General features: G+C 41.0%; 1 protein-coding gene across 1 annotated transcript in view; it reads left to right on the top strand.

Annotated features, from left to right (window-relative positions):
• The window catches only part of LOC126471106 (AP-3 complex subunit delta-1), a 258,217-nt gene that overhangs the window by 99,371 nt on the left and 136,132 nt on the right, over positions 1 to 22,714 (top strand). Inside the window, exons 9-10 of the mRNA XM_050099184.1 lie at positions 11,916 to 11,965; positions 12,088 to 12,137. Of these exons, the coding sequence (XP_049955141.1) occupies positions 11,916 to 11,965; positions 12,088 to 12,137 (100 nt within the window). The remainder of the gene's footprint in view (positions 1 to 11,915; positions 11,966 to 12,087; positions 12,138 to 22,714) is intronic.

Below are 22,714 nucleotides of genomic sequence, written 5' to 3'. Positions count from 1 at the left end.
CAGACTGGTACAGAGAAATGCAGACTGGTACAGAGAAATGCAGACTGGTACAGGCTAATGCAGACTGGTACAGACTGGTGCAGACAAATGCAGACTGACTAATCGGAGGTCTGTACACTCGTTACAATACCTCGCGCGTTCAGGTATCACTGCGCGAGTGTGATCCGCTAGAAGAAAAGGTTCTGTGTTAGCAGCAATCTCATTGACTGCGTTACATGTTAATACGTGGATCGGCGGAAGCAGAATTTGGTCTATCTCTAAGGCAGCGCCATCTCATAGTGCGGGGACGGACGAGCGCTGCGTCTGCGCTGTTGTGCTTAGCAGGGCGCGCTGTAGTGGGAAAGTTGTCTACGCGCAGAATATGCGGAACTATGTACACATCAGCTTATTTTTTATATTTGTCATAGTGAAGAGGATGTGACAACTGACAACACAACCTGAATATGAAGAGTCTCCAGCAGTTCCATACAGATGACTATGGCCAAGATACAGATCTAGGATGTCCTAGTCGGCTCCAGTGAAAAGTGAAACAGCAGGTCATGTAAGGTTCTCCATTTCCCCCTCCCCTGTATTCTGAAGTAGCTGCACTCCGCATACAGGAGGCGGTTCTTTTTCTGTCTATAAGTTTGTCTCTGTAATAAGAATGCTTTCATTGCTGACTTGTACTTCACTGATGACCCTGCTTTTGGATATGATCTTGTCCGTTGTCATAGTTACATGATAATTCATGCATCATGCTTTTGCCTGATTGTTACTTCAGGCATTTGCAGCTGATTTTTTCCCCCATTCAACCTTCTTGCTGTTTCTTTCAGGAGATGATTACAGATCATTCACTACTCTATATAACTCTCTCAGTTCATGCACAACTTCATAATATGAAAAAATAATATACTGAGCAATGGTCCACCTGGGGAAACTGGAGCTGTGTATGTTTCCTAAAATTTTGACTAAATTAGGGAAAGGGTTTGAGGGAGGGAATGCAAGCTGCTTTGTAGCTTTCTCACATAGTGAGCCAAGAGCTCCCAATAGTACCTGTAGGGGTTGTGACTGTGGATGGAAAAAAAGTGCGTAGGAGGATGGTACAATGCAAGGTGCAAGTTTGTGTGGATGCTACAAGGACTGTGTGTGGGTTGTGTTTTGTTTTACATTTTTATGTGAACAGTGTAGCAATACAAGTGCATTAAAATTATTACGGACTGTCAATCTTTTTTTCTGTGTGAGCTCTCTCCACACAACTGCATGTTACTGACAGTGCTGAGTGGCAGAAATGAGCGACAGCAGTTAACTTTTAACATTTGTTTGTGAGTGATGTGGTGCAAAAATGTACAGGTCAGTGCTCTTGGCATGGGTTGTACAATTTATGTACGTATTCGGAGCATTACCTGTTGTCTGGGACAAAAATACATGTCAGTAATGGTGGCAAAATTCGGTCCTCAGTTGCCATCGAGAAAGACGTCAAATAAAGCCCCGAGTCACCCAGTTTCTGCATACAGGTTGATTAGGGATTGAGCCCCAAACATTTTGATTTGTGATCTGATATGTATCTGCTAAACTACTGAACGACACTTTGTAATTATGAACACTGCCTTCCATGTATGTATGTATTAAACTGGGGACCTAGAAACGATGGAGAGACTTCGTCGTGCCGTAGCCCACAGTGGTTCACAACCCCCAACAGGCCACAGCAGTCCACCCCACCGCCAACGCCCCACACCGAACCCCAGAGTTATTGTGCGGTTCCACTTCCAGTGGATGCCCCCCCCCCCCACCCTTCCCCCCTCCCCGGGGAATGTCTCGTACCAGACGAGTGTAACTGTAACACCAAATGTTTGCGTGGTAGAGTAATTATGGTGTACGCCTATATGGAAACGATGTTTGAGCAGCAATTGCCGACACAGAGTAGATACATCCTGTGTACTTGGCTGTGAAATGTTGCAGTTGTTTTTGCTTTATAAGTAAACTGCAGTATATTTAAATTTGATAAAAACAAAGGGGAATCATCAGTGTGTTATAAGAATATAAGTTTATTTCAGTATATACTGTTCAAGTAGACAAGATAAGTAGTACAAGAAACGCATAATTTGTCTGCTCTCTCTCTCTCTCTCTCTCTCTCTCTCTCTCTCTCTCTCTCTCTCTCTCAGTTCAATTATTATTTTGTCTACATTTTCAAAAAGTACAAATATGCTTAAAACAAAAAAGTGAGAATGTGTTGTATAGTTTAAGTATAATTAATTTTGGTGAGGTAATCCTGGAAGTACAGTGGAATGCAAAGCCGAATGTTGCTTTTTCTGCACTGCCATGTACTCTTCTTTCGCTGTGTCTGAACAAACTTGGCATCAGCAGGTTGTATTGATCTTGTTTCAAGTAGTGAAAGTTACCTTGAAAATGATGTTCAAATGTGGATAATCTAGGTTGTAGTTCATAAGTCTCTCTTCTCAGCCAATTTCTTCCTCTTGGTTGTTGTGTAATGTAACAGGGATATTTTGCTTTCTGTCGCTTCATCATATAAAACTCTCTATTATTGAGATACTAAAGATGTGGAAAATATTTCAGTCATCTGTCAGGACCCATTTTGTTCTTATTATAGCAGTCCCAATACCTGCCATTGTGGTTTCTGCTGCTATTCCTTCCTTGGTGAAAACACTCAAAATTATTTGAGAATTTAATGAAGTTTATGGAGATAACAATATGAGCAATGGAATGGTAATAAAATGCTTAGGAGTGTTTAGAGATGATCATTCTGATTTTCATGCTGAAGTGCAAAGTGGGCATCTATTATCGCTGAAAAATTTGGCAGGGAGTTGAAGCAAAAGTCGAAGAAAACAGATTCTATAATTTTGTCCTAATCTAATGAGTTTCCTCACGTTTCAAGAAATGTTTTTATGGAATTCTTACAGGACTGTCAGCAATTGTTAGCTAATGGGGTGACCAAATTGCTACTATGTATACAGGGTGGTCCATTGATCGTGACCGGGCTAAATATCTCATGAAATAAGTGTCAAACGGAAAAACTACAAAGAACAAAACTTGTCTCCTTGAAGGGGGAAGCCAGATGGCGCTACGGTTGGCCCGCTAGATGGTGCTGCCATAGGTCAAACAGATATCAACTTCATTTCTTTATTACATATTCGTGTAATACATAAAGAAATATGAATGTTTTAGTTGGACCACTTTTTTCGCTTAGTGATAGATGGCGCTGTAATAGTCTCAAACATATGGCTCACAATTTTAGATGAACAGTTGGTAACAGGTAAGTTTTTTTAATTAAAATACGGAATGTAGGTACGTTTGAACATTTTATTTCGGTTGTTCCAATGTTATACATGTACCTTTGTGAGCTTATCATTTCTGAGAATGCATGCTGTTACAGCATGATTACCTGTAAATACCATATTAATGCAATAAATGCTCAAAATGATGTCCATCAACCTCAATGCATTTGCAAAACGTGTAAAAACATTCCTCTCAACAGTGAATAGTTCGCCTTCCGTAATGTTCGCACATGCATTGACAGTGCGCTGACGCATGTTGTCAGGTGTTGTCGGTGGATCACGATAGCAAATATCCTTCAACTTTCCCCACAGAAAGAAATCTGGGGATGTCAGATCCAGTGAACGTGCGGGCCGTGGAATGGTACTTTCTATGACCAATCCACCTGTCATGAAATATGCTATTCAGTACCACTTCAACCGCATGCGAGCTATATACCGGACATCTATCATGTTGGAAGTACATCGCCATTCTGTCATACAGTGAAACATCTTGTAGTAACATCGGTAGAACATTATGTAGGAAATCGGCCTACATTGCACCATTTAGATTGCCTTCGATAAAATGGGGGCCAATTATCCTTCCTCCCACAGTGCTGCACCATACATTAACCCGCCAAGGTCGCTGATGTTCCACTTGTCCCATCCAGCATGGATTTTCCATTGCCCAATAGTGCATATTATGCCAGTTTACGTTACCGCTGTTGGTGAATGACACTTCGTCGCTAAATAGAACGCGCGCAAAAATCTGTCATTGTCCCGTAATTTCTCTTGTGCCGAGTGGCAGAACTGTACACAATGTTCAAAGTCGTTGCCATGCAATTCCTGGTGCATAGAAATATGGTATGGGTGCAATCGATGTTGATGTAGCATTCTCAACACCAACGTTTTTGAAATTCCCGATTCTCGCGCAATTTGTCTGTTATTGATGTGCGGATTAGCCACGACAGCAGCTAAAACACCTACTTGGGCATCATCATTTGTTGCAGGTCGTGGCTGATGTTTCACATGCGGTTGATCACTTCCTGTTTCCTTAAATCCGGCAAACGGTGCAGACACTTGGATGATGTCGTCCGGGATACCGAGCAGCATACATAGCAAACACACGTTGGGCATTTTGATCTCAATAGTCATACATCAACATGATATTGGCATTTTCCGCAATTGGTAAACGGTCCATTTTAACAGGTCCATTTTAACACGGGTAATGTATCACGATGCAAATACCTTCCGCACTGGCGGAATGTTACGTGATACCATGTACTTGTACGTTTGTGACTATTACAGCGCCATCTATCACAAAGCGAAAAAAGTGGTCCAACTAAAAGATTCGTATTTCTTTATGTACTACACGAATATGTAATAAAAAATGGGGGTTCCTATTTAAAAAAACGAAGTTGCTATTCGTTTGATCTACGGCAGCGCCTCTAGCGGGCCAACCATAGTGCCATGTGGTTTCCCCCTTCAAGCTAGACGAGTTTTGTTTAAGTGAGAAAACTTAAATAAGACTACATGAAATGGTAGAAAGTAAAACTGCAATACAAAAAACACTACCTTAGTATTGTAGCAGCTATACTGCAAACAGTGAGAGATATGAAACTTCCTGGCAGATTAAAACTGTGTGCCGTACCGAGACTCAAATTCGGGACCTATGCCTTTCACAGGCAGGTGCTCTACCATCTGAGCTACCCAAGCATGACTCACGACCCATCCTCACAGCTTCAATTCTGCCAGTACCTTGTCTCCTACCTTCCAAACTTCACAGAAGCTCTTCTGCAAACCTTGCAGAACGGGTCATGAGTCGTGCTTGGGTAGCTCAGATGGTAGAGCACTTGCCCGCAAAAGGCAAAGGTCCCGAGTTCGAGTCTCGGTCCGGCACACAGTTTTAATCTGCCAGGAAGTTTCATATCAGCACATACTCCACTGTAGAGTGAAAATCTCATTCAGTGAGAGATATGTATTTCGTGTTGCAAAGACTGAATTCGTGAGATGAGCCTCGATCAGACTCAGTTGCTGATAACGGCCTGTTTACTAAAATGTTGAAATTTGAGAAATATAACATTGCTAGGCAGCTGCTTACTGTTGTAAACTGTGCAGTCCAGATGTTCAACTGAATTTCCCTGATCTGCATTTCTGTGATGCCAACAGAAAGGACTCCACTGACAAGATTCTCATCGCTATCACAATGGCTTGAAGTGTCACTGTCACACTTGTTATTTAATGAAATGATCATTTTCTAGACTAAATTTTCCAAAGTAGTTTCATTCTGTTGTGAATTTTATGTGATGTGCTACATATGATTGATAGCTTTATTCAAGTATCCAGAGATGACTGTTCTGACAACTTCAATGGTGAATGATTAGACAGCTAACATAGTAAATTTATTATTATTATTGTCAGTGTTAACTTTAATGTGAGCTCACACCAGTTATATTGGGTTGAAATGGCAATGATGAAGTGGCAGCCTAATGACTGTATGGCCACTATCAATCAAGGCATTATATCAATACTCTGGAAATAGCAATATTTGGTAGAAACAGTATTGATATATTCACAATATCGATACATTTACCGATGTATCTGTGTGTATACTATTACTGGGATTGAATGTAAGTTACCATATTTTGTCAAACTTAATCAAACAAAATCAGAAAGTGGAAAATCCAGGATGAAATAATGTAATATTATGAAAAGGATAGTTGCTACTCACCATATAGCAGAGAAACTGAATTTTCAAAGGAGAAACTTTAAAAATGTTATGGTATGTCACCAAAACATAAACATATTTACTCACTGTGCCTTTGTTTTTGGAGCCAGGATTCCTGAATTGATACTGTTTTAGTATTTAAAGTGACACTACTTTTCTGTGTTACTTCTTTGAGCAAAAACTTAGATACTAAGAACTTAAAAATTGTCAATGTTGGTGGTTTCCAAATACTATTTGCAGTTCAGAAGAACTGTTTTTCCCTCTGAGAGCTATATTTACCAGCTCTAAACTTCCTCTGCTGTAACAGCAATGAAAATGTTAGAATTCTGACCAAAAAATTAAATTCTTGAGGAGATGTGTGATGACAGATCTATCATTAAAAAAATGTAAATAATAAGAGATTCCTTTTGCAAAACTAACAATACTTTTTTTCCAAATAAAAATTGTTGCTTTGACTTATAAAAAATAATCAATATTTTACCTATGATACATTGTAAACATCGATACCACTCAGGTGATTTATTTAAAGATTGATATTTCAATACTTAATAAAATTTTATCATCTCTGATGCGCACACACACATGTGTCCAATCATAAATTTCATATCTGGGGTTTCATATCTGGTTGTTTCTGAAGGGATGTTAGTTCCGCACATACTTTCTTCAATTATTGCTTACTTTGAAATCATGAGCATATTGTAACCTATAAGTGGTAAGGAGCATTACCAAGAACAATTGTTGACAGTTTTTCCACATTTGTTATTAGTGAGCCTTCAAGTTGCTTATTGAAAATATTATGATTCATTTCTTCAAGGTAATCTCCTTTCCTGGTTCATTTAAAAATTAGTTTGGGAGAAAGTTTTTCAAGGTTCTGCATGCAAAGAATAAGTCTTGCCTTCATTGGCAACAAGCATTATCTTTATAAGAACGTAGGCTTCCGCGGGCGGTGTCATTGTGATTAAAATTCTTCTGGATATTATGCCGCATCATTGCTAAAAACCAACAACAATAATAAACTAAAACCGACATTTCGGCCGAATTGTAATTGCAATTCCTCAGGGAAGGCCGTTGCAGTTCGGCCAAAATGTCAGTTTTAGTTTATTATTGTTGTTAGTTTTTAACAATGATGCGACATAATACCCAGAAGAATTTTAATCACTAAGGCATTATCTTTAATTGTGTTGCTTCTCCAGCCCAGATGGAGAACCTCATCCATGTTCTCCTTGGGGATCGGTCTTAAAAGTAGGCATTGCCATACAGGTATGTATTCTTTTTCCATCAACAGTGTATGCCCACAGAAATTATTGTGAAAGCGCAAGTTGTGCTGAACTCTAAATAACAATGTGCACTGCCTGGAAAAGGAACTGCTTCCTTAAGGGCGGCCAGCAATTTTCAGTGTTGGATGTTTCTTTCTGCAATAATAAACACAAACAGATGACACTCACATCCTCAACAAATTAATCTGTGTTGCAACAATGTTTTTCCCCCCAGAGTTCTTAGAAATTATGGTTTTCCACCTTCTTCTTGTTTCTTGAACATTTCATTGCCATGCTTTGTTAACAGATGGGAGGAACTTTTAATGTTTTCCTTCTCAAAGCAATCATGTAATGCCCAAACTGTTTCTTGAGACTGACTTCTTACAGCAAACCCCGGCCAAGAGAGTAGTATTCAACTCCACTCATAATTTTTTTATGAACTTGCTTCTCGCCTCATTCATTATTACCCAATACACAGCATAACATAATAATAACAAATAAAATATTAATTACATCAACCTTAGGAAATGAAAATAAATAAAATATAGCACAGGGCAAGAGGGAAGTGTTTAAGTGTGGGGATGAGGGTGTGGCAACAACTGGTGGTTGTGAGATCAGATGAATGCATTCCATGCTTCCCACTTAAGCCTCATCCTATAATTCCTTCATAGCTGTTGATTTTAAATTAATCTTCAATAGAGTATAATAGTTTGTAACAAGCTCTTTCACCTCTGTGATAATCTTTGTAAGGAAGACTTTTGGAAGCCTTCCTGATCCAGGGCTGCCTGACCTGTGTCCGCAATTCACAGATATTGGTCAGAGTGGGCTGAACACATACAACCACTCATAGGTCTGTGTGAAAGGATAGTATAGTCTTCTGCAGTGTCCACCTGTTCTCTTCCAATCACTGCAGACAACACAATCATTTCCCTGCTTGTCCAGGAAATTAGAAACAGAGCATTGTTACCCATATTTAAGCTTTCTTTAGTGAGTAGAAATGATACACAACCTTTCCTTCTTAGTGTGTTGCATCAGAACTTACCGAAAAGTTTCTCATTTTGTTTTTCCCTATACTGGAGATGTGAATACTTTGTAACTCTCTTGTTCTCTTGACCTTTTTTTGACAATTCAAAAATATTTATCACAGACACTTGCAGCAACCAGACAAAAAGTTTTCTCCTCCACTTCAGTGTAGTCTGAAAAATCATTATTTTTTTAGCAAAGAAACATACTTTTCCCAGCTACTTTGCAGATGATGTGCTGTCACGTCATAAAATGCATAACATCAGGCCACCCTGAACAACCCAACACACACATTAATGCGGCATCAGGTGAGCTGTCATGATAAAATAGATGCGCGTTTTATAGTTTTAGGCCTAAAATAGGAAACCAACCAAAATTCTATATAGTGTTTTACAGAAATGACAATAACCATAAAAATGACACTTAAGTGCCTGGAATTGTATGGGTAAATAATAATAACAATAAGAATTAAATAGGAGAATATTTTGCAGAAGGTGGACGTTTGATTTCTTTCTTTCTTTCTTCTTGTTCTTGTTCTTCTTCTTCTTCTTCTTCTTCCTTTTTTTTAAAGTCAAATTAAGCTCTCAAATATGAAAAATGGCAAAAAAGCTTCTAACCTTGTTGATGAATATTTTGAACATAGCACAAACAACTTCAAGGACATTTGTGGGTCTCAGATAGAAGGCTTACATGTAAAAACTTGAAAATTTTGGACCAACATATCATACGAAAATGCAATCAAATAAAATGGAGTGTAGTGAAGTCATGAATTTGAAAGGTAGATGAAGTATATATTCAATTGACATACATCTACATCCATACTCCACAAGCCACCTGATGGTGTGTGGCAGAGGGTACCTTGAGTACCTGTATCGGTTCTCCCTTCTATTCCTGTCTCGTATTGTTGGTGGAAAGAAAGATTGTCGATATGCCTCTGTGCGGGCTCTAATCTCTCTGATTTTATCCTCATGGTCTCTTCAGGAGGTATACGTAGGAGATAGCAATATACTGCTTGATTCTTCAGTGAAGGTATGTTCTTGAAACTTCAACAAAAGCCCGTACCGAGCTACTGAGCATCTCTTTGAGTCTTCCACTAGAGTTTATCTGTCATCTCCGTAACGCTTTCACGATTACGAAATGATCCTGTAACGAAGCGCGCTGCTCTCCGTTGGATCTTCTCTATCTCTTCTATCAGCCCTACCTGGTACGGATCCCACACTGGTGAGCAGTATTCAAGCAGTGGGCAAACAAGTGTACTGTAACGTACTTACTTTGTTTTTGGACTACATTTCCTTAGGATTCTTCCAATGAATCTGTCTGCCATCTGCTTTACCCCCAATTAATTTTACATGGTCATTCCATTTTAAATCACTCCTAATGCCTACTCTCAGATAATTTATGGAATTAACTGCTTGCAGTTTCTGACCTGCTATATTGTAGCTAAATGATAAAGGATCTTCTTTCTTTCTATGTATTCGCAGCACATTACACCATCCATGTTGAGAAGCACTCCCCACTCCCACAAAAGTTTCCAATTAATGTACAGTCACATTTTTTCCAGTAATTCCATACATAATACTTTTGTAACAAATGATAAGTAATTTTAGATGCAACATGTTTGTTTTGTCTGTAATGATCTTCAGACGTTTGCCTCTAAGAAATAGCTAGAAAAGCAGTACTACTTTTGTGTGGAAAAAGTATGTTTTGATATAAATTGTTATTATTTTGAACAGAAATTATATTTGACTATAATGACACACTCAATGCATTAGGCAGCTTTCTACAATGACCAGCCTCTAATTTATCTTATTCATCACTTAAATCTTTATTTTAAGAGGAATAACCACCACTTGAGCCAGTGTCAAATTTCTCTTATTCTATATCATTTATTTCACAGCTTGACTCGCCACTCGCTTTGAGAAATTTCTCAACTTCATCACTGAGATGAGTGGACTTTGATGGAAATGTCATATCTGCCGACATACTTTAGTAACTGTAGTGTCTTAATATAATTAATTTCATCATTGCTATGTGGAATTTGTGAAAATATATGCTGGAAGAATGCCACACACAATGGTACCATAATGAGGCTCTTGTACTGTATGACAAAGAGTTTGGCTTTGGAAATATTGTTGATCACTGGGTAGGATTGGAACTGGAGAATTAACATGTCTCACCCAGTTGGCCATTGGTGTGAGAAAGATTAAATAAATTAGAAAAAAGATTGGGCAGCAAGCACAGAAGTTAACAGGAAAATATGTTGACATACAGATAAAACAATAGAAAAATTCTCTTTCATTAAAAAAATGCTGACTTTTTAATTACCAATCCATAGTTATTAAGATTCAGACAGTTTATTTGCTAATGAAAAGCAGGGCACAGCTGCAATATAAGTATGAAGTTAGAATTTGTTCTTCATGCACAAATCTGTATCATATTTGTCTCTGTGCACCTTCTGTGGACAGCTATTTGTTGCTCTTGTCATTACCACACCACATACTTCCTCCAGCTTTACCATTATTTGTACATATATAGACTATATCAGGCCCTGTTCTTTGCTGTATAATGTTGGTTTGTTAATTAGTAGCATCAGTTTCTGGAGTATTGTAATTCATGTAGTTTGTACAGTTTATGAAAATGTGAAGCAATCACTTTCCATTAGTTTTATTATTGTGGAACAGTTTTTATCACTTCTGTTTTCATTTTCTGGCTCTTAACTTCTGTTGCTCATAAAGTAAAATTCTGAGTAAAAAAATTTTTTTTTTATTGTTAACATGCTTCTCTGCATGGGCATACACAGAAATTTATCCATAAGGGGCATTATTTCAAAATTGCCATTTTTATACAACTGATTTGATGAGTCTAGCACATATAGTGCCTCAAGAACTAAATTTGACAAGCCCTACAAAACTTCTTTTGTCTCAAACATTTGATATATATTCACTGAGTATTTTTTTAGGTTGATTATTTTGATACCAAAGTGGTAAGTATGTTTCATTAGTATACACCAGACATATATTTTTGTATTATTCGTATTAATATGAATACTACCATCTAGATTTAGTGATTTGAAACTGCATCCTTCTTATGATTACATCCAGAATATTCAAAGAGTTACTCACAAAAATATTTTTATTCATATATCAATAATGTTAATTTCACTGAAAATTTAAAATCTCAAGATGAGAAGAAACTGGAACAATTGAGAAAATACTGTTGGAAAAATAAATTATAAATAAACAATTTCAAATTAATATTCTTCAAATTGGAGCAAGAGAGATAAACTTAAAAAGACTACAGTATTTGCCATTGTGATCAGGAGCTCAAAATCTGTCATTTAGTGGAATAATTGGCAGTCACCAGCAGGCAGACATGCTTCTCTGTTTGTTATATGATAGTTTAATTGTAATTAAAGATATAGATTAGCTTAATACTATAGTGAAAATTCATATTTCACAGATAGGTTTTAATTTGTCCGTAATCTGCACTGGTTGTTTTTTTTCACATCCTTCAGATCACACTGAGGGAAGTGTTGTACCTTCTGGTGCACCCAGCCTCCTACAGAAAAATAATTTTATTATTTTGCTTTTTATGACTGAAATTTGTTGTTGCTGTTTTATTCAGTTTTATATCTGATTTAAACTTGTCTTTTTGTTTCAGTACATCTGCAATGTCTCTGCTGTATGAGTGTATCAACACTGTAATTGCAGGTATAAGTTATTTTAAAGTGATTCTTTTTCCAGAAATGTCATTCAGTTCATATTTTCTTAACTATTTCATAGGTTATTGTGTAGTGCAACAATTTAAAGGCAGGATTTCTTTGTAATTTCAGTACTGATATCCATTTCTTCAGGGATGCCCAACCATAGTGCCTCTATTCAGGTAATTATTTATCCGATTCTTATTTTACAGAAAATTTTAATATAATAGTGTGACTGTACTCAGAAAAATACTTTTTCTTTTTGTTGATAAACTGAAATAGCGGTTGCCAAAATGTACATATCTAACCTTTTTCTCTTGAAGCTATGTTAATAGTTCTGCCAAGTACAATTTTGAAACAGAACTTAGAAATATATCATCTGTAAATAAAATATCTGTCCTTGGAAAAATTAATTGCATGTTTTGAAAGTATTTAAAAAGGTTAGTAATTAAGTGGCATAAAATAGTATGATACATTTAACTTGTACTCAGTAAGAGCAGGGTTCCAATCTCTACCGCACCATATGGATATAGGTTTTCTGTAGTTCCCCTAAAGCACATTGTACAAATCCCATTATGAATCCTTTAACAGTACCATAGCTACTTTCTTCCCATGTTGCTATTAAATCTCACACAAAGCTCCATATCTAATCCATTTATGTTGATAGGTTTTTAAACTCTAACTTGCCTTTCTTCATTAGGAGTGAATGTATTAACTACAGGCTAATGACTACTGTAATAATGATTTATTGAGGAAAAAGAATTAATTGTTGCCTTCCTTGTGACTTTGTTTGATATATTTCCCATGGTTAACATCAAATTTTGTATAGTACATAACATGATGTCCTCCTTTTTACATGAGGAGGAGACATCAACATGAAAAACTGTGAAACACATCAAAAGTTGTTAACTTTTGCAAATACTTTTAAAAACAAAAGTTGATCATCAGAAAAGAATTAGATAAACAGTTGGCATATTCACAAATATTGTATTGGTAAATTCCCCTCTGTTCCTGAATGCAGTGAAAATTATTTAACACATACATTCAGTTCTGGAGGATCTGTGTCTGGCCCCCTCCCTGTCTCTCTGCTCTCTGCTCCTCCCCCCCCCCCCCCTCCTCCATATATCTGTCATTCTCCATCCTCCTGTATCTCATGCCTCATGTGCCAAACTGCCCCCCTCCCCCCCCCCCCCCAAAAAAAATAAAAGAAATTTTAAAAAAATAAAAAATCCTCTGCCCTCCCATTTTCTGCCATGATTACTCTTTCCTTTTTCTGTTGTGCAGCTACCCCCTCCCCCAGTATATTGGTACACCAACCCACTCCCCAGTATTATTCATACTTTCCCCTCCTCCCAAGATTGTGTGCGCCTGCTCTTCACCCCAACCCCACTCCTTGTATATTCTGTACTCTACCCTCCAATATTTTTGTTGCTCCCCATAGATATTTTGGTTCACCTTGCAATCATAATGCCTCCACCCCTCCCCAAAAAAACTTGTTTTGTCCGCTAAAATTTGTTTTGTCTCCTCAAATTTTGTAAGTTCTCCCCCCCCCCCCCCCCTCCCTCCCCCATCAAATATTGTGCTGTGCTTGCATTGTAGTGTTGCTTGGTCTTGCTTTTATAAGTTTCTTTTGTCTCTGTTTCTTTTTGTTCAGTATTAAATCTGCTAGAGAAATATACACTGGGAAAAATGTTTAAGCATATTATATCTACATGAAGAAGATGGTGACCTTAGCTCTTTCACCAAGTGATGCGTGTGATTGTCACAGCCCCATCTTCTATTTCCTACCAGCCCTAATTTACTCTTTGCTACACAACTTGGCCTCATTTGCTACACTTATGCAAGAGAAAATATGGAGCATGTGGGGCTGTTCATATAATTCTCGATGTGGCGTGGTGATGCTAGTGGATAACTCGCGTGTCAACTTTACATTTGGGAAAAGTGAAAGAAGCAGATAAAATTTTAGTATTGTAGTTGACAGAACAAGCGCTGTAGCTTCAGTCGGCTCACTCTGAAGATGACCAGGAGGTACACAATCAAAACATTAGAAAGAGAAGAAATAGTCTATATGGCTGCACTCCTGAAATTTAATGGATGTATTATTTACAGTTCCTATCAGATAAGCAGTCTGAAGATTTTGGACCCTGATTAATATCAGACTTTGCACAAAGGCTTGGAAAACAGTCTTTCCATCTGAAAGCAGTTACTCATGGAGCAAATTTATTTATTTATTTATTTTTTTACAAATTCCAGTACATATTAAAGTTATCACTGTCAAGTACACTTGTTTTACCATCTATTGATTGCGTGTTTGTGAATTGGAGAACATTTGCGGTCAAAACAAAGAAATTCCTTACAAGGGAACCTCCCCATCGCACACCCCCCCCCCCCCCCCCCTCAGATTTAGTTATAAGTTGCCACAGTGCATAGGCCTTGAAAAACTGAACACAGATCAATCGAAAAAACGGGAAGAAGTTGTGTGAAACTATGAGAAAATAAGCAAAATATACAAACTGAGTAGTCCATGTGCAAAATAGGTAACATCAAGGCTAGACTGAACTCAAGAGCGCCATGGTCCCGTGGTTAGCGTGAGCAGCTGCAGAATGAGAGGTCCTTGGTTCAAGTCTTCCTTCAAGCAAAAAGTTTAATTTTTTATTTTCAAACCATTATCAAAGTTCAGGCACTCACACATAATCAACTTCGCTCTCCAAAATTCCAGGACATGTTCAGATTTGCTTGGACATATGCAGGATTTGACGGTCTACACACGGAAAAATTTGAAAACATTGAAAACATATGTTTTGACAGAGCACAGGGAAAAGTGTGCTACTGTGAAACTGTTGGATTCATTTGTTGCAGTTTATGTGACAAACTCTTATGTTTTCATCACTTTTTTGGGAGTAATTTTCACATCCACAAGAAAACCTAAATCGAGCAATGTAGAAGAATCTTTTTACCCATTCGCCAAGTGTACAAGTTAGGTGGGTCGACAACATATTCCTGTCATGTGACGCACATGCCGTCACCAGTGTCGTATAGAATATATCAGACGTGTTTTCCTGTGGAGGAATCGGTTGACCTATGACCTTGCGACCAAATGTTTTTGGTTCCCATTGGAGAGGCACGTCCTTTCATCTACTAATTGCATGGTTTTGCGGTGCGGTCGCAAAACACAGACACTAAACTTATTACAGTCTCGTCTCGTCAATGAACAAATGGACAGATCATAACTGCGAAAATCAAGAAAACCTTTTAACTCGAGGGGAGACTTGAACCAAGAACCTCTCATTCCGCAGCTGCTCACGCTAACCACGGGAACACGGCGCTCCTGAGCTCAGATTAACCTTGATGTTGCCTATCTTCGCATGGACTACTCAGTTTGTATATTTTGCTTATTTTTTTCATAGTTCCACACAACTTCTTCCTGTTTTCTCGATTGATCTGTATTCAGTTTTTCAAGGCCTATCCACTGTGCCAACTTATAACTAAATCTGAGGGGGCTGCGATGGGGAGGTTCCCTTGTTAGTAAAAAGATGCTGCAAATTATCATATGAGGTAGGGGGTGTAATGCTCTCTCAGTTTGTAGCCAGAAGCTCCCCCCTCCCTCCCATCCTGTGCAAATGACTTACTCATATGCTGCCACTATGACAACCTTGATAGCCCCATCAGTTCAGTGAATTCCAGTCGGCTCACCCAGCCGTACAACTCCACGTGCCCCCTTGCCCGTGGGGGACACTACCCACCCTGTTGCTCCTGTGCCACCTACGTTGGGAGTAACACCCCCCACCCGTTGGGAACGTCCGTCCCCACTTCTACGCCGGAGAAGCGTCCAACTTCTTCAGCTCCTCTCACTCACAAGGGGTCCCTTGGAACCCTCCCTTCCCAGGTTTCCACAAGTGGGAAGGATGACGTCCGGCAGTGGCATAAGTGCCCACAAGCAGCTGATCGTAGGGCTTAGCGATCCTCCTCTGTCCCAGAGACTGAATCAGCGAAGCCCTCCCAGCCAGTGAAACCGAAGGGACAGTGAGAAAAGTCAAAGAAGAAGACCCCTAAGATGAAGGAACTCGTGGTGGCACCCACTCCACCGCAACCTGCAAGCTCTGCGTCTGAGGGAGAGGTAGAGATTCTGGCGTCCGCTGAAGACCTAGATCTCGCCGGACTCTCAGACACAGTGGATGTCACTCGCACAGGTACTCAATCAGTGGCAGCAGCTGACCCAGCGGCGTAATCTGCCTCCTCGGCCCCTTCACGCCTTTCTCGGCCATGGACAATGTCGTCCTCCAGTGGAACTGCAGCGGTTTTTTCCACCATCTTGCTGAGCTCCGACAACTTCTCCGCCATCACCCTTTCCGCTGCATTGCTCTTCAGGAAACTTGGTTTCCGGCAATATGAATCCCCGCCCTCCGTGGCTGTCGGGGTTATTATGAGAACCGGGCAGCTTATGAGAGGGTATCTGGTGGCGTCTGCATCTACGTCCTTCACTCTCTTTACAGCAAGTCTGTCCCTCTACAAACACCTTTAGAGGCTGTAGCTGTTCGGGTGTGGACACCTCAGGCTGTTACTGTCTGCAGTCTCTATCTTCCACCGGATAGTGATGTACCGTAGCATGTCCTGGCTACGCTGATAGCCCAATTGCCGCCACCTTTTCTATTGCTGGGCGACTTCAACGCCCATACCCCTCTGTGGGGTGGATCAGTGGCTACAGGCCGAGGCAGCATCGTTGAGCAAGTATTGGCACAGCTCGACCTTTCTCTTTTAAATAATGGTGCCTTCACATATTTCAGTGTGGCACATGGCATGCAATCAGCCATCGACCTTTCGATCTGCAGCCCTAGCCTATTACCATCTGTTCATTGGAGTGTGCATGACAACTTGTGCGGTAGTGACCACTTTCCGATCTTTCTGTCACTGCCACAGCATCACTCTGCCAGGCGCCACTGCAGATGGGCTATGAATAAGGCTGACTGGGACTTGTTCACCTCCATTGCCACCATTGAGCCTCTTTCCAATGGTGCCATTGATGCGGTGGTTCACTCGGTCATCACCAGCATCATTACTGCTGCAGAATCTGCCATTCCCTGTACTTCTGGGTCCCCTCAGCAGAGGACTGTGCCTCGGTGGTCGCCGGAGTGGCTGAGGTGATTAAAGATCGCAGGCGGGCACTCCAGCGTCACAAGCGACAGCCCTCATTGGAACCCCTCATCGCCTTTAAACGGCTCCGTGCGTGAGCCCGCCGCCTCATTCACCAATGTAAGCAGGAATGCTGGAAAAGATATGTCTCCACCATTGGGCTCCGTACCTCTCCATCACAGGTCTGGGCCAAGATTAGGCAACTCTATGGCTATTGGACCCCCGTCAGCTTACCTGCACTTTCACTGAATGGAGCAGTCTGTACTGACTGAAACAATTGCAAACTGCTTAGTGGAGCATTTTGCTCAGAGTTCCACTTCTGCGAATTATCCACTGGCCTTCCGCTTCCTGAAAGAGCGGTTGGAACGTCGGAGCCTTTCATTTCACACGCGCCACCCTAAATCGTACAATGCTCCGTTCAGTGAGTGTGAATTCCAAAGTGCCCTAGCCACTTGCCCTGGTACGGCTCCCGAGCCAGATCGCATCCACTGTCAGATGCTCAAACACCTCTTGGTGGACTGCCAGCGGTGCCTCCTAGACCTTTTCAACCGTATCTGGGTGGAGGGTGAGTTCCCGTCGCAATGCCGGGAAAGCGTTGTAATCCCCATGTTGAAAGCTGGCAAGAACCCACTGGAGGTGGACAGCTACCACCTCATTAGCCTCACCAACATTCTTTGCAAGCTGCTCAAACACACGGTGAGCCGGAGGTTGAGTTGGCTATTTGAGTCTCGGGGCCTTCTGGCTCCGTCTCATTGTGGATTCCATAAGGGCCGTTCTGCCACTAGTAATCTGGTGTGCGTGGAGTCTGCCATCCGTACGGCCTTTGTCTGCCGGCAGCATCTGGTCGCCGTCTTTTTTGACATGCGGAAGGCATATGATACGACATGGCATCATCACATCCTCTCTACACTTCATGGTTGGGGTCCTCGGGGTCCACTCCCAATTTTCATAGAAAACTTTGTCGCTTCGCTCTTTCCGCGTGCAAGTTGTGGCCTCCCATAGTTCCTCCCAAGTTCAGGAGAATGGGATGCCGCAAGGATCTGTCTTAAGTGTCTGCTTCTTTTTAATTGCAATTAATGGGCTCGCTGCGGTGGTGGGAACGTCTGTCTCAGCTTTCTTGTGTGCTGACGATTTCTGTCTATACTATAGCTCCACTGGCATTCCAACTGCTGAACGGTAGCTGCAGGGCGCTATCCAAAAGGCACAGTCTTGGGCTGTAGCGCATGGCTTCCAGTTTTCGGCAGCCAAGACCTGCGTTATGCATTTCTGCCGGCGACTCGCTGTTCACCCTGGGCCACAGCTTTATCTTGACGGCAAACCTCTTGCTGTGGTGGAGACACATCGGTTTTTGGGTTTGTCTTTTGATACCCGGTTGACTTGGCTCCCTCATATTTGGCAGCTTAAACAGACGTGCATTGGCATCTTAATGCTCTTCGTTGCTGGAGTCACACCAGCTGGGGTGCCGAACGGTCTACCCTTCTTCGGCTGTACCAGGCGTTAATTCAGTCCCGTCTAGATTATGGGAGCCTGGCTTCCGGTTCATCACCACCTTCCGCATTGCAGTTGCTTGACCCCATCCTTCACAGCGGGGTCCAACTTGCCACTGGAGCTTTCCAGACAAGACCTGTCAACAGCATACTTGTGGAGGCAGGTGTCCCTCCATTGCAGTTCTGGCCCCAATGATTACTGGCCACGTATGCTACACATGTTTGTAGCTTGTCTGGGCATCCCAATTATCGTCTCCTGTTCCCTCAGTCGGTCGTCCATCTTCCGGAACGGTGGCCCTGGTCAGGGTGTATTATTGCGGTTCGCGTCAGAGCTCTTCTCTCTGGGCTTGAGGTTTTCCCTCTCCCACATCTTTTCCGGGCCCCTTTGTGCGTACCCACATGGTGTGTGCCCCGCCCATGCCTTCGGCTCGATTTGGCACAGGGCCTGAAGGACTCAGTCCCTCCTGAGGCCCTCCACTGCCGCTATCTTTCAATCCTTGCCGCATTTCAAGGCTCTGACATAGTCTATACTGACGGTTCGTGTCGGTTATGCTCTTACTCTAGGGGATCATTATGAACAACACTCATTGCCAGCTGGCTGCAGTGTTTTCACTGCCGAACTGGTCACCATCTCTCTCGCCCTAGAGTATATCCACTCCTGCTCAGGTGAGTCCTTCGTTTTCTGTAGTGACTCCCTGAGCGGTTTACGAGCTATCAACCAGTGTTTCCCTCGCTCTCGTCTGGTGATGGCTATCCAAGAGTCCACCCATACTCCTGCCTGTTGTGGCCGCTCTGTGGTCTTTGTGTGTACCCCGGGTCATGTCAGCATCCCGGGAAATGAACGTGTTGACACGCTGGCCAAACAGGCTGTCAGTGCACCAGCCTTGGAGATTGGCCTTTCGGTGAGTGACCTCAGGTCAGTTTTGCAGCAGAAGGTACTTTGCACCTGGGGTGAAGAATGGCGCACCCTTCCTTCACCCAACAAACTTCGGGCCATCGAAGAGGCTACCGGTGCGTGGCGCTGCTCCTTGCGGGTCTCTCGCAAGGACTCTGTTGTCCTTTGCTGGCTGCGCATTGGCCACACCTGGATAACACACAGCTACTTATTGCGCCGCGAGGACCCACCTTTATGTCGCTGCAGATCAGCTTTGACGGTGGTCCACATCTTGTTGGACTGCCCGCTTTTAACTCCGCTCAGGCAGACGTTTGCGCTGCCTGATACGCTTCCTGCACTTTTATCAAATGACTTTGCAATGGCAGATTTAGTTTTGAGTTTTATTCATGCAAGGGGTTTTTATCACTTCACCTAAGTGTTTGTTGTTTTTCTTGTGTTGAGTCTGGTCTTTGGCCTACCATTTTACACTGGGGTTTTTAGTGTTTCTTGGCGGTTGGCTTTTCCTTACGTCACACTCGGTGTGATTTTAATTACTTTTTTCTGGTCTCTGTCTGTGTCTGTCTTGTCCTGTGTCATCTCCATTGTTTGTTCTTATTCTTTGTGGGTGTTTCAAGTTTGTGGAAAAAGGGACTGATGGCCCTAGTAGTCTGCTCCCTTCGATCCCACAAACAAACCAACCAACCAACCACATTTTACTAAGCTAAAGCCACGAAAGTAAACAAATCACCCTCTCGTATGCTTCTTTGACATCTCTCTCACATTGGTTTACCATGCCATAGGAAATACATCAGTCAAATTAAATTCACTGAATTGGAGTGAAAGGAATGAGTGTGAATGAAATCAGTGAAATGTATTGGCATGAAATGATATCAGGGAAATCTGTGCAAAAGTGATGGAACTCCAATATAATTAATATGTCATTACAGATGAACATTTGTGTCAGACCAAGATCCTGGAACACTGTGGTGCTTCCACTAAATATGTTCCACATTGGTGCTGTTCTCATGTATGTTGTAGGAGAACCAGTGATTGCAATATTTAGGAGTACTGGGAGGGTAACATGAATGAAAATGAAAGTTGGTGATGGCTACATGCTTGGATATCCTGAATTGTCACAATAAGTACAAAATGCAGGTTTAAATTTCTTGTGATATAAATTTTCAGTTGTCTTGACATAATTCATTACATTAAAAGGTCAGCATTTCTGAATGAATTTCTCAGATATTATTTCATGTCACAGTTTTCACTGATTTCATCCTCATTAGTTCCATTCATTTAATTTTTGTGAGTCTCGTTCAGCTCATCATTGTTAATTCTTGAGTTTCACTTCCTTGTGTATTGCTCCTGTTTAAACATGTATTTTCTCGATTCCTGGGCAGACCTGTGACTGTACAATTTATAGTGTGCATATCTAATTTTTCTTACTATGAGGCATGCTCAGACAGTAAGTGCACTGTGTCCATAACAGGCTGTGGTTTTGTGTTTCTTGAGGGTTGGCAACACTGACCAGAACATGCATCACAGAAACATGGTAGTACATAAACTCACATTGTAGTGACTAGTTGTGTAGAAGGTGTTGGTAAGAAATCCCACCAAGTGCAAGCCACGTGCTATGTTGTGCTTCCTACTTGCAGAAGGATAACACCAACTGAAATATTTTTGTGAATCAAAAGGGGTCACGGTGAAGGTTTATGACCAGAACAAATGTGTTTAAGTGGTGTATGGAGTTTAGTGGAGGCAGAAAAAATGGTCATGACGTCAGAGGAGTGGAAGGCTTTCTGTTTTAACTGAGGAGTTGGTGCAAAAAATCGGTGAACTATTTGTGAAGAGCATCAGTTGACATGGGATGAAATTTCTACAGTGTTTCCACAAATCTCTCGAACTCTCTCATATGAGACACTCACAGAAATGCTGAGATACCAGAAACTATGCACAAGATGGGTCCCAAAATAGCTGACAGAGTATCACAAGAAAAATCAGGTCAGTTGCACCCGCGAGTTTCTTGAATGACTTTAATTGAAAGGTGAGGATTTTGTGAGCCCTATTGTGACAAGATGAAACATGAGTGGCTCATTACACACCTGAGACAAAAAGACAGTCATCTCACTGGCATCACACCAATTCCCCATCAGCCAAAAAATTCAAAACCACATTTTTAGGCAAAAAAAAAAAAAATTATGAACTCAGTGTTTTGGGATCGAAAAGGCATCGTTTTGGTCTAATTCCCATCTCATGGAGAGATCATAAATGCACGACGACATTGGCAGACCCTAAAAAAAAGTCAAAAGGAGCATTCAGAACAAAAGGAGGGGAATGCTGATGAAAAGAGTGCGCTTGTTGTGTGACAATGCCCATCTTCATACAGCCTTCACACAAGGGGCTCTTGGACTCAGTTGATTGCCATGTTTTGAACCTCCCTCATATTCTCCTTACTTGTCGTCTTCAGGGTATCATATTTTCATCTCCCTGGAGCCACAAATGAGTAAAATTAAATTTTCAGCTGACAAACACATGCACAAAGTGGGAGAAGGAGCTGGCGGCAGAGTTCTTTGAAGAGGACGTAAAGAAGCTTGTGCTATGGCTCACCACATACATTGAACAGGGTGATGATTATGTGGAAAAATAATCAACAATATCATGTAATTTTTTTTTTCAAATACATCTTTTCTTTTAAAAAATACGAAAAACTAGTACACTTACTATCTGAACATACCTTGTATTAGCTCCAGATTCATGTATACTGATGATGTCACTCTGTGTTTCATTGCATTATGTTACCAAGTAGTATGTTACAAGTTTCGCCAGTTAACATGAATTGCTATGTACGCCAAATGCTTAATACTTAAATGCATGATTTAAAAATGTATACTGCTAAGTGTGCGTAAATTTTTTCAACTCTCATTACTTGCAGATTGTGACTATGCCTCGTGGATTTAAATAAAAAGTCTTGTACTCTTATATCTTACAAGGGGAGGCCATGGCGTTTGGATCACAGATTTACTTCATACTGTGTTCAGTTTTAGTGCTGCATTAGGAAAGCAAATATGTGCAAGTAATAAGGTGTACTACTTGGGCACTCTCGAGAAAATTGCAAGAGAAGTGTTGTGCGTTGAATATGTACTAGTGCATAGCATTTATGAGCACAAGATGGCGGCTGTCTTGTGGTTAGGTGTAGAGGTCTGTAACCATATTTTTTTAAACATTTGTCATAGTGTTTCAAATGTATGACACTTGAAAAGTAACAGAA

The sequence above is a fragment of the Schistocerca serialis genome, chromosome 3 (assembly GCF_023864345.2).
Source record: "Schistocerca serialis cubense isolate TAMUIC-IGC-003099 chromosome 3, iqSchSeri2.2, whole genome shotgun sequence".
Taxonomy (NCBI): Eukaryota; Metazoa; Arthropoda; class Insecta; order Orthoptera; family Acrididae; genus Schistocerca; species Schistocerca serialis.
This window is presented reverse-complemented; position numbering and strand designations above follow the sequence as displayed.